Source organism: Ylistrum balloti, unplaced genomic scaffold, assembly GCF_031769215.1.
Source record: "Ylistrum balloti isolate Yb309-2 unplaced genomic scaffold, AGI_CSIRO_Ybal_v1 Utg370946, whole genome shotgun sequence".
Lineage (NCBI taxonomy): Eukaryota > Metazoa > Mollusca > Bivalvia > Pectinida > Pectinidae > Ylistrum > Ylistrum balloti.
In genome coordinates this window covers 309,493-323,237 of record NW_026782533.1, presented here as the reverse complement: position 1 = coordinate 323,237, position 13,745 = coordinate 309,493, and the positions used below count along the sequence as shown (strand labels likewise).

At 33.0% G+C, this 13,745-nt stretch overlaps 1 protein-coding gene across 1 annotated transcript in view; it reads left to right on the top strand.

The window, feature by feature from the left end:
* Positions 1-7,961, top strand: part of LOC132559610 (uncharacterized) — a 34,469-nt gene extending 26,508 nt beyond the window's left edge. The window contains exons 19-24 of the mRNA XM_060224244.1: positions 1,041-1,267; positions 2,077-2,163; positions 2,740-2,825; positions 4,511-4,616; positions 6,184-6,240; positions 7,740-7,961. Of these exons, the coding sequence (XP_060080227.1) occupies positions 1,041-1,267; positions 2,077-2,163; positions 2,740-2,825; positions 4,511-4,616; positions 6,184-6,240; positions 7,740-7,961 (785 nt within the window). The remainder of the gene's footprint in view (positions 1-1,040; positions 1,268-2,076; positions 2,164-2,739; positions 2,826-4,510; positions 4,617-6,183; positions 6,241-7,739) is intronic.
* The last annotated feature ends 5,784 nt before the right edge of the window (positions 7,962-13,745 follow it).

Genomic DNA, 13,745 nt, shown 5'->3' with positions numbered 1-13,745 from the left:
ATGTAGACATTCATTCATTAAAAACAAACATACAAAGAAATAATGTAATGGGCAAGAAACGTTAAAAGCTCATCGCTTTCATTATTACACAAACTGGATGGTTTAATTATACAATATTGTCCATGTCAAAATATACAAAAATATAATTCCTTGTAAATGGTGGGTTTATAACTTATTTCTAAACAGTTAATTGTATACCATTTCATGCAGGTGGTCGCATACAAAAACGAATTTGCAGAAAATATTACCTTAAAGTAAGATAGCTATTGTGTGAACCTAAAAGAGGATTTAGATGATATCTCTTGCCTTGGTATATAAACTTACACGCTCTCTGTTGTGAGACTTTATTGAAAAGAAAAAACAAAAAACACTATCGTGCTATTTTCAAATATAGTGGTTTACAAATATGGGACACGAAAGGTGTATTTTACATTCCCACCGTCTTGTCGATTATAATTACATGACATTATTGCTAATACAGATAAAAGAAAATGACACGTATGGATGGTTCTTATCTGAAGTTATTGAACTGTACACGGTAAATGATACGAAATCGTCATCAGTATTGAAAATGAACACAAAAGAGTGTTTAAACCCCGACAATATGAAATGTAAACACATTCTGTATATACATAGGCTCGTTGACGGTAGATTTACAGTCCTAGGACACACGTTACCTGGTAATCTGAAATATCAATAAAACCACTGTTCGACTCGCACACATTAATCTTAGGCAGGCATACAACGGACCCGATAGCAGAGATATACACGGAGGAGTGAATTTGGCGACAATTTATTGCAGTCAACTGAGTAAGTGTACAGCTATCGTGCTGTCTCTCATTCTACCTGTGGAAATAATATCCAGAAGGGGAGATCCATACTTAACCCATAGGATAATAGCAGCGATTTGAAACGTTGGATTACTTACGTCATTTGAGCATTTGAGCAACAATTTTTTTTTTTGATAATTCATGAACGGATTAGCATATTGATTACATAAGGAAATTGATACAAGTTATAACATTGATTCTGACTAACAGGTGATAACACTAAGGAATTGATAGAGGAGGCAAAACGAGTACAACGGGAACGCCGAGAGAAAAGGAAAGCCAAACAACAGGAGGAGGCCAAACCACAGTCCCGAGGTATTCCATCACGCACAGCGTCCGCCACCAGCTTCCCACCTCCCCCACCGTCGGCCCCAGCGTCAATCATGTCAACCAAGAGTGTCCGCACTAAGGAACTTTTGGTGAAGGTCAAAGAAAATGTAAGCTAAAATTAGAAAAAAAAGTTGCTTTTGATTTCTTTTAACTTAATATCTGAATGTTTAAGTTATGTATTAAATCGATCCATAATCCTTATTCACGTTGCGTTACTGCTTGGCAACTACAGTGTAATGGTATTTGCTCATTACCATTTCAATAGAAGGTTGTATATTGTTAGTTAGAATCGATGTATCTGACAGTGTGTACTTTGTAGGACAGTCAGTAACTTATATTGTTCATCCTAGTGATATTCTCATCATCAGAGTATATGATATGTAGATATAGGAGTGGTAGGATTCTACTAAAGATTCAGACTCCTGGTAGGAAACCTTTGTCTACCAATTTCCTAATTACTTAAATGACGAGATTTTCTACGGTGATAAAAATCAACACAGTCGGAATAACGTTAAAATAATTTTTGAAGAGAGCATTTCATTTGATTAAGAGCATGTTTGGAAAGAGAAGAGAGGAAGTTCTTTATACATATGGAACCGAAATTAAAGAGAAATTTGAGAATACATGCAAAACTTCAATAACCTCCGAATGTATTTGGATGGTAATTCCTGACATCAAAGTATTTGCAATGAAAAAAACAGCTGGGAAAACATGATATATAAATCTAGGCGACTGCGTGACCCTTTAAATTTAAATTACCTGTCTGCTACATCGAATGTCATGAAAATTAGAATGCTGCATTTGTGTTGAAATTGAATGTCAACTATAATAAAGCAATACATTGTGAATGCATTTTGGATCACAATGTTCAGTAACCCTATGAAATATTTGTTTACACTGAGCTTTTGAATTACAGGTAATCAATAACTGGGAAGGACTGAAATCCGTTTTTAAATTCATCGACCGAAATGGATTCGCAACTATTACCATGAAAGAAATGTTGGTAAGAGAAAAACACCATGCCTTTTTTGCGTGATATGCCTCTGACTGATGTATAAGTAGTGGAATTAAATTTCTCTTGTATCGGACAACATAATCCTTGCTATGCCCCCCACGTGTTTATACACAAATGACATTATCACATTGAATTTCTGTTTCCACAATGGTAGCGATTGTAGATACCATGTTTTGTTTTAATGTTACTGCTATGTTGGGAATTATATACACGTCAATGTCTAGTGCGAGTACATAGCAGTAAACTTAATTTCTGCTTGAGACAGCTGTGTCAAACAATAAACGTATTTAAGCAATATTGAATAACAAACTGAACTGTATGATTAACTTTGAGTCACTATTTGACTTTACTGTATCAAATTGCAGATTCGCTTTTTAGCGAAAACCATGTGTGACTCAGAACGTCTAAGTGCTATAGAAATACCCATCATATAACATTTTAATACTACATTCTTTGTTACTTTTCTGAAAAATTCCCGATCCGAAGAATTTCAGATGTTCATATAAACTGTCATATCCTATTTTAACTATGAAATGTTGTGAAACAGAACTGCTTTATTTTAAGGACATAATGGAGAGTATGAACTTTTCCTTGACCTCAGACGAAAAGAAAGAACTATGCCAACGGTTTGACCTCCAACGAAACGGAAGGTCAGTACAAATATGTATTTTTGTTTTTAAATCTACCATCGATTATTACATGAGATCCTAAGTAAACCTGTGTTTTTAAAATATTTATGGTAAACAAACAGTTTTAATACTAAAACCATGTGACTCTTCCACCACAATAAAAATCCCTCAGTAAGTGTTGGTATTTATGGCTTAACCAATACACGTTCTGTTTACTGATATAATTCCATGGTTCACTTTGAATACTAGTAAAAAGCCTTAGATCTGTGGTACTGATGTAGTCTTAACTGTTCATGTTTTCATTCTAACATATGTGAAGGGGTAAAGTAAACCAATCTGAAGTGTTTACTTGCCTCTTTACATTGAAGAGCTCTTGCTTACCATCTTTATAAGAAACAGCTTGTGATGGGTCAAGTGCCAGTGCAATCCGTAGCTAGCGTTTCTGGGTTATTAAATAGCTGTAGTTTTCCTTCTTCCATTTGAGTAGTTCAGTGATTCATTAGCGATTGTCATAGCAACACTTCAAATCACTCAGTTTCACATCAGTATGAGGCATCCTTAAGTAAAAGATAAAAGTTAAACTTGGCCATCCACTCAAAACATCTGAAAACAGATAAAGGATATCTTTAGCTTTGTTATGGTTATTAATTTAACTAAAATAATTATCCTTAAAGCTAATGGGGAAATTGGGAAACTCTTCTTTCATCGATTGTTCTTGCATGTTTTGTGGAGTGGCCATTAATGAAACACGTTATCAACCACATTATGTTACAGGTGTGGCTGATTTATGAACCCCATAAATGTTACAAAGGTTTTTTGCCTCTGCATAATACTTGTCTCGCTCTTCATTATCTGTGCGGACCTACCTTTTCGCACTTATTAAAAATTTCATTATTGTGTCATGTTTGACTCGGGGGTAATATTCACATGTTATGGATGTAGGCGGGATAATTTAATTCATAAACGCCATCCACAGATGACTTACGCAAAAAAGGATAATTCAGCATACTGATTATATTAGTGTAAATATGGGAAAAGTGAAACATTTCATGTGACATGGACCAAACAGTCAAATAAAAGGATAATGTAGAAGATTCAGCTGGAGATTTTTTTTTCCATTTACTGAAACGCAAATAACGAAAAGATATCTATTTGACCAAATGATTCTACTACATTTCATGTTTCATATTCAAAACTTCAAACCATAGCTAGAAATATATGTGCACACACGATTTAAACTGCTGGAACAAGAGCAGGATTGTGAATATTCTTAATATATACCGTTCCATTATATGATAATGAATGTCCACGTCAATTTCACGTGCTTTTCAGTTCTTTGCAAGATACACCGTTTGTTTTAACGGTAAATGGTCTGGCGTTTTTTTTTTCACCTAATTCAGCAAACAAAATGAAAGAACAATAGAACCGAAAAAAACAAACAAACAAAACAAAACCCACATAATTTCCAAATTTAAAAGTGTATGAAATTATTCTGATTTGGAATTGCCTGTTGGCATTGTTCAACTTTATTCTCTTAACAAATTTCAATATGTTTTTTATATTTTGAGGAGATCTGTTGGAAGTCGATAAAGATAACTTTTTTGGATGGACAAGTTCTTTATATTGCACACATTTGGTGTGAAATATCGATTTATAGAACGACGATTGCAATCTGTTATATTCATCAATATCTCCCTTTGTTTCAGGTTTCACTATCTAGAGTTTATGAAATGTTATTCACAAAGACCAGAAACTTCCGAAAAAGCCAAATCATTTGTGTATAGTAAACATTCGCATACACTCACGAAAAAGGTACGTACCCTAATAGAATCTTTCTTAGATCTTAAGTACCGATCTAATAGATACTATATAACAGAAACTGAAAGCTAACTTTAAAATATGAAAATAATTCTGGTGTATAAAAGACACGGTCTATAGTGTGTTATGGTTTAAAGATTGGCTCTGACATTTAATAGAACAATTTTATGTAATATCAGCCGATATTATTCATAAAGAGGGGATTGCATGCCATTAATTCATATTAAATGCTAAATTGCATGGTTTATAGATATGCAGTAAAGTAACACCATATCAGATATGTGTGCGTTTTACCGTTTGATATTGGACTTCGATGCATGATTAGTGTACTTTTTATGACTAGTGCATGTTGAAAACAATATACAGAAACTAATTATGACATTTTTGTACTATAAAGACATTAACAAAATGCTTATAATATTTGTTCTTGATAAGACCCCGTCAATAATACCTGAGAATTAGTTAGAGTAGATGTAAGTACCGAAACAAGTGTGTTCTAAAATATGTAAGGTATGTTTGTTTTGATTGATTAATCTGTGTTATGTGATGTGGAGTGATTTGCTAAAGGTTGCAATAGTTTGAATTTGTAGCTGTAAAATAGTACTATACACGAAAATATAAAATTGTTTGGTGTGTAAATAACTTCCTTTTTAATTTGAACGACAACAATTTCGTAACTTTCTGACTAAGGATAATGATATTAACTTGAGCTGTGAGATCCCATTTTCTCACGTTTAAGCAAAACAAAACACCTCTATGCACTTTGAAGTCGAATGCAACTTGCGTACTCAAGTGTATCTTTCATTACAAGTATGTATCAGAATGATAAAATTACCAGAACGAAATGGACTACTTTTATAGACTTATCGTGACTCCATTAAAATGTAACTTGATATACCTCAGCAGTAACGACATTCGAGGGTTAATGAAAATCATTGTTTTTTTTTTTTTTTTTTTGTTATTTTCATAAAAGTCAATACATAGTCATGTATGCGTGAGGGGGGAGAATTGTTTTGCGAAGATCATATCCAATGTACTTTACAAAAATGGCATAGAAAGAAAAAATAATGTTAGGATGGAACGGGATAAAACTCCAATTTAGGGTTTCTATTATGGGACTGTTAAAGTATTTCATTTTAACGTTGTCACATTTAACGTCTTCGAACCTTTATATTACCTGAAATTTATATCGATATGTAGCTTAAAATTTGGGTATATTTTTGTTGATAGAACTTATGACAATAAATTACATCAGAGAACAGTGGTTGAAACATTTATACATATTCTGTCGGAAATATCTTTCCGTAACACAACCAATGTTATTTAAGCTTATACATGCAAAATAGAAGAATACAAACTTCAACATGACATCTAGATAGTAGACCCTAAAAAGTCGTATGTCTTATATTTGTAGAAAGCAATACAAATTGTAGACTTCACAGTGTGTTTGATGTGCTTGTGAACCTGATATATAATACATTCCCTCTGTTTATAACTGTAATATGTCGTCCTTGTTATGAGTGTAACTAACCATTGTGATGTTTCTTTTCTCCTCAAACAGCAAAGAGATGGAACGTCCGTAACAGTGGCTCGAGTCCTCTCTGGCATGAGAGATAAGGTGACATAAATTACCTAGATATATGGTTCTCTTTTGTAGTTCAAACTAAATAGATAGAAAATTTGCTTCCTCTTACAAGTGGAAACAATTCAGATTTCGTTGCATTGAAAACTTTGTTGACATATTATTTCTTCTTTCGTCATAATTCTAACTACCGGGATAAATTAAACCATTAGTTTTTCACTCTTTTTCACAATATACTCACGTGAATAATTCACATTCTGTTCATATTTTGTATTACTCATATGCATAATTTGGTTGATAGTAATTAATTAATACCTCATCTGCTAAATGGTTTCTGTTAAAACTATTTCTCAATTCATCATAAAATAACATGACCATCATCCAATTCAGAAGCAATGCTAGTTTGCATGTATTTACCTTTTCTAATGTAAACACATTGTTATTATCAGTCCCACTAGATATATTTTTACCATTTGAAATCGACAATTTATCAATAAATAAAGTGTTAGTACTACTTGTGATAAGTGTTGCAGGACAATTTGTAGGAGTTATGGCCCTTTGAACTGAAATAGTTTCCTGATATATATGAAAATTTAGGATAACGTGCAACTTGACAAATATTTACAGCGATGACGGAAATGAGATGATTTCGCAGATATTTTATATAGTCATTCAATGATTTCGGTAACCAATTGAGGTATGATTGACTGTAGGCATTTTAGTGATGCAAGAGTCCACATCTTTAGAATAGAAACAAATGGTCAACGAATGTTACGACTGGGCATTGATTTGGTGACAAATCAAAATGTAGAACAAAAGTGTTTTTAAAGTAATATAAGGATGACCGAGGCCAAAATATATGTTTTCATATTTGCATGTGATATCTTATTAACAATGATAAATATGCTGTACTTCCAAAAATGTGGAATTCGTGCATTGCGGACATTTTTTAAGGCATCAATATCGTAGGTCTGATTGGGCACCAGTATGTTTATGATTTGCTTTTATTTAATAACATGCAATCAAAAACATTCATCATCACATCATTTATATAAATACTGTTTCCCTTAACCAAACATCGTACTCTTGACGATGTACATGTTTATTGTACTTTTTGCAGCTTATAGTCGCCAAACTTTGAATTTGATGTCTCAGTCTTTGATTTCACTTTTACAACATGTTTGTCAACAGCATGACCTCTTTTTCAGCGATTTATTAAAACTTTTGTCCATAAGATTAACTGCATGTTCATCTCTGTAAAGCTAATTGTAAATTTGACAAAATGATCACTGTTAAGTAAGATTCATCATAATAAGTAGATGTCACTCCATGTTTATTCTGGCGATCATTTATAACTGAACTATTCTAGAGTTGATTTTATCTATTTTCCTAAAATCAAAATGTGGATAAAAGTTTCATTGTTTAAAGATGTCTTTTCTTGTTTATGAATATTACCGTCTTTTAATTCAAATTTATTCAGTAATTCAACTATTTTTGGAATGCAGATTATATATTTTTTGTTAATATTCACATAGCTGATGACTGATCACCAAAACCTACGACGGGCGTTCAAGAAACTTGACATCAGCAGAAACGGGTACATTTCTGTAGGAGACTTCCGGCGGGCGCTCAAATCATGTCGGGTGGATCTCTCCAACGAAGATTTCTACCACGTGATGACTGAATTTGATAACAACTTGACTGGTCGGATATCATACGAAAGTTTTCTCGGGACCTTGACCTTCATGGATGTATAAGATTAACATAGACATTTTATAGATTTGAATTCTTCATATGTATCAGTTAATCATTCGTCCTAATTGTTATGGAAATATTCTCAAATACTGTATGTGACTAACCTCTTATAGGAAAGAAAGCCTGAATATTAAGATGTTTTTTATTGTTTACCCATTAATTGCAGTTTTATCTGGACCCGGTAAACACTATATAATCAACAAATACAGTTATATTTTCCTTAGAACTTCATCCTCATACCTCTAGGTATTCCGTATGTAATGTATAAGGCTTTATTAATACACTTAAATTAGGCTTATTTGCGCTCCATTGTTTCATATCTATATATGTGTGTATATGTTTCAAATTTTATTCAACACTAGTTGTAGTCAGGACAGACTAATAACGTTGATATTATTCAGAACATAACAGAGAGTAAATATTCAAGAATACGTTCATTCCTCATTTTGTTTTTAATTTCATGTCAATCATACGCATTTACGGCCGGAAATAAACCATTACACACTTTTGTTGTATTAGGTAAGGTTTCATAAGTACTTATACTCATTTAGGTATATAAATAGGTACTTTAACATGCTTATATTACAAGTTGACATCTTTTGTTTACTTTCAACAACTGTGCCTTATACACTGCTATAATTTTGTTGGAAAATTATAATCGGGTATTGTACAGAATCCCAAGTATAATATTACTAGCCATGCTATGATATAAAACAAGACATAGGATTGTGTCATATATATGACATTGAATTGCATCAAAAATTTCTAATGTAATTGCACGCAAACTGAAGTAGTTGAAAGATTTCGAGCGTGTACATAATATATTTTTGCGTTATACCTCCCGAAATATACTTCATATCACGTAAAACATGGTTTTCTAACTTATTATTGAAGAGCTTATCTGTGATACGTTTTGTCATTGCCTTTGTTAGAAGGTCTATTTTATGTTAAAATATTGCATACCATATTTTATCTATATATACTGTATACTGAAACTCTAACAGTTGTCGTGCTCAAGTATACAACACGTTTCTTTCTTGTACATCAGTTTTCTTGAAATAACGAGAAAAAATACTTTTTTTATACAGAAACGGTCAACAGATAGGTTAGAATGCAATACTTTAGTTTAACAAAGAAATACGACTTTCTGATATTTATAACTTATTAGGGTAAATGTGTATAGACCTCTTTAGAAATCTGTTTAATTTTTGTCTTTATTCCTTTTTTTTAATCAAAACAACTGCTTCAAGAAACATATGATTCATTATGAAATTCATGTAACTTTTAAATACTGATTTCATTTCAATATTAAACTCCATTGAAAAAATGATTTATTTCCGTTTTATCGTTGTTATTATAAGCTAACTGGTAATAAGTATTTATATCACTGTATTTAAAATGTTGCCGAGTATATCCTTGGTGGTAATGAAAGATTTAGAAAACCACATACTTATTACCTACTGCATTTAAGCGTATGCATGTATTACATTACTATTAATACATTTTTTACTGAATAGAATGGAAAAGGATTCACAATCATGTTCATGTTATGTTATCTCTCTTGGAACGGTTTCCATTATAATAAAGAAGTCCCAAAAACCTTTTTTCATAACAGTGGATACCAATATATTTTCATACTTGCACCATTTTTTCGACCACCAAGAAGCATTTTTCAACATACATAAAGAAATTATGTGGATATCCATTTTAAGTGATAAATAGTATATTCTGTTTTTCTCAATATTGGTCAAACTCAATTCATCATCAAAATTTATTTAGTATTCAATAACAGTGAAAGAATTCCATCACGTTCGTTAAGGGGAGGTTAATCCAGAGAGCTTGTACTGAACTTTTAATGTGTAGCCAAATAACCTAATTTAGTCAAGATATACAAACACCAGTCGTATAATCGTAATATTTTGAATAATATAACATAAAAAATTTTATTATAATATGAATTATTAAATCATTTAGGTCAACAATTTACCAGACATATATTCACAAAACATTCTATATTTTTCATATCACCTTACTATGATTTCGTGATTTCCCAGAAAAATAAGGTTAGCTGTATCTAATATATAGTCCGCTTTTTAAATCAAATATACAGTTAGTTAAATTTGTCTGGTGACATGTAACGTACATATAATTGCAGTTTCACTGATGTTTATAAATATATAGCCAATCATTGACTCATTGATGATATTATCCGTACAGCTAATTACAGGTTCATAGGTGTTGATAAATATATACAGCCAATCATTGACTCACTGATGATATTATCCGTACAGCTAATTACAGGTTCATAGGTGTTGATAAATATATACAGCCAATCATTGACTCACTGATGATATTATCCGTACAGCTAATTAGTTTCACTGGTGTTAATAGATATTCAGCCAATCACTGTCTCACTGGTGATATCCGTACAGCTAATCAGTTTCAATGGTGTTAATAATTATATAGCCAATCACTGTCTCACTGGTGATTTCATACGTACAGTTAAATACAATTTCATTGGTGTTATTAAACAACGTACAACAAATCATAATTTCACTGGTTTTATTACACGTACAGCCAATTACAGTTCCACACATGTTGATTTATGGACAGACAATTACTGTTTCACTGGTGCAAATATGTAACGTACAATATATCATAGTTGCATAGGTTATATAAATTCACACGTGTTATTATATGGACAGCCAATTCCTGTTTCACTAATGATACGACTCCACTGGTGTTGTTATATAATATATATGTTTTATTCTATACGAAATTTCTTTTGACCCTTGGGAAAGCTACGTACGTTCATCACGTTGTTTACTAGAACTTGCATTCCGTCAGAAGCTTTTGGAATTCGTTGGTGACTGGATTGATATTGCTATGGGACGTCTTAATTGAATACAGTCCCCAGTCATCAAGCTTTTTAAAATCGAATGTAGACATCATGCCCTGGGTACCAGCAAGCATTTCCTGCTTCTGTCAGATCTCAAAGTGCATGTTTCTCAAGGGAAAATGTTGTGCGTATTGCGTCCAAATTAAGCCTCTTTATTTAGATCAATTCCGCAGTACTGATTTGAATACAATAGAACGCTTTTAGACTCGTGTTGAGGTCATCGCTGTCACATTTTATGATACTCTCATATCAGAAACATTTTGTTTAACGTCAAGACCTAAAATGGTGATATACGATAGACTCTATTACCGATCTAAGAGAATTTTGTCTGTTGCTGAAACGAATATGAAACTGTAAACTACATATACTCGAACCTCGTTATCTCGACCCCATATAACTCGATTACCCCGTTTAATTCGAACCATTTCTTCTGTCCTTGACTAACATTACTCTAAACATTCGAACTCACTTAAATAAAATACTCGGTTATTTCGTAGTTTTTCGATTGTCCCGCCGGATTCGAGATAAGGAGATTTAACAGTACATATATATCTATATAACAAATAATAACAGTAAACATATGAATTAATAGATAAGTAAAAATAAATTATTAAAAGACATGTTAATGCGTTGTAAGTGAGAAACAAAGCCAATATGAAAGGGACTATAAATATTTAGATAACACTCTCATGATTAGCTCCCTTAGTACATAATACCTGACCATGAGTCCCATGATTTTACAAGTAAACGATTTAAATATCGGACTATTTCAGTAAAACCTTTCTGAAACTCATCGCTGATACAATACAGTGATCTGACGTTAGTTACATGAATCTGTATGTCATGTCAGTTATTATTCAATATGAAAACAAAACCTACACATATTTTCGATAAGGCCTGCAATCAGAACTGCAAAACTAAACGCAACTATCCACAGATCAGCAATTTACAGATGCAACCGAAGCTATGTTCCATAAAACCATCAACTTGTTGTTTTTTGTTTGTGTTGTATGAAACGACTGGTTTTGCCTTAGTCAAATCCAAAGTAACCACGAATACCTCTTCAAAACACAAAATACAAAATAACCTCTTTATTTCGAACTCGTGTCACTGGAAGAGCTTAACTCTACACAAAACATCCAATCACACTTAAACCGAATACTCGGTTTTCGCGAGGTCTTCCCGTGGTCCCAGGAAGTAAGAGACAATGAGGTTCGACTGTATATACCAAAACATTACCAAAGGGTTAAGCGAAAAACGGTTCTGGCCATAAGGTTATGCGAATATTCTTTACAAGAAGCAATCGAAGTGAGCGCAAATTGAACTACTGCTTCCAATGTATTTCAGGATATCTTTACATCTCCACTCCACACCTTCACTTATTTTTTGTGTAACCTTGCTTGGTACTCATTCCATATTTTTAGATACAGAACGAAATAGAGCTGTGTGCAAGGATATCATCAACAAGAGATGACATTTTACCTCCCCCTGTGAGCAGCTTACAGCACGTCCTACTGAGCTTTAGGTAACTACATTTGGCCCCTTCGTTTCGACACTTTAGAACCATAAAGCATCACTGACAAGTCCTAGAAAGACGAAACAGCTGCACAATGCAGAATAATCTATTATTTTTTTTAATATATAAATGGGTTATGCACGTGTGTATTTTGTAAAAATGTATAGTCATATCTACACGATCGTTGCTGTCATTGACAAAAAACAATATCCCTGTAGTTACCCTCAGCGTTGATGCTACCCCTGGGGAAACATGGCATCATTCCTTTCATAGATGACAGCGTACGGGAGGGGATTTATTCAGCTGATTTAAGTAAGTGCGCTTTGGCCCAATCAGTGTCAGATCAACAGACCAAAATTTCTTGGTTTGATCTGTAACAGATCCCCTCAAACCTCGGGAAAAGATGTTTAAGTAGCAAACACTCGGCAAGCCTAGTGTTTGCTAACTTTATTATTTTTCCCCTTAGGTTCAGATCCACCTATCTCACATTCAAGCCAAGGGATTGACATATTAAATTCATCTAATGAAACGTGTAACGACATTCAATATAAACATTAAACTCACAATCGAGTAATAACCGATCGCTATAAACCTTTACGCATCTATTCTTAATAATTCTGAACGTTTCCTGTTATTGTTTTCTGAGGCATGAACGCAATTCAGAATTCAGAGAAAATATGATAAATGATATTTGAAAATGCTCACAGTACATATAATTGATGAATTTTTGAAGTTCAATCCAACCAAATTGTTTGTATCATATGTCATAGATGTTACATATAAGGATCAGAGACACTTATGATGTTATTGGGTTAGATAGCTAAGACCCATACATCTTCAGACGAAGTTTCATGCTGGCTGTTTGGAAGCTGCGGTTGATCTAGATAGCATGCGGTGAACCTTCCATATGTTGTTCAGTGAGGTAGCCACCAGCTAAAACAAGGATTTCACACTTGAATTTGGCCTTGGCCGTTCACGTGGAGATAAACAAGCAAGCAAACAAATAGGAAGTTGAATGTAAACAATCTGTTAGGTCTTGTGTGTCCCCAGTCTTCAGCAATAAACCATAGTTTTCAATTGTAAAAACCCATGGAAATCAAAATCCGTTGAGGAGGAATATAATGTGATTGTAACTGTTTTAGAACGATCCGAAATTATCATTTTACTTCATCACGTGAGAGTCTTAATCTGATGGAATTCCAAATATAACTTATTGTTAGTTAAATATTTTTTCTTCATTTCATTACATCTTTATTGTGCAAAAGAACCCAGATAAACGGGAATTCCAATACAAATTAAGATTTTGAAACAGTATACATCATTCAGCTGTTTCGCCATTCTTTGATGCTAGGGGACTTCACTGTTGAAATC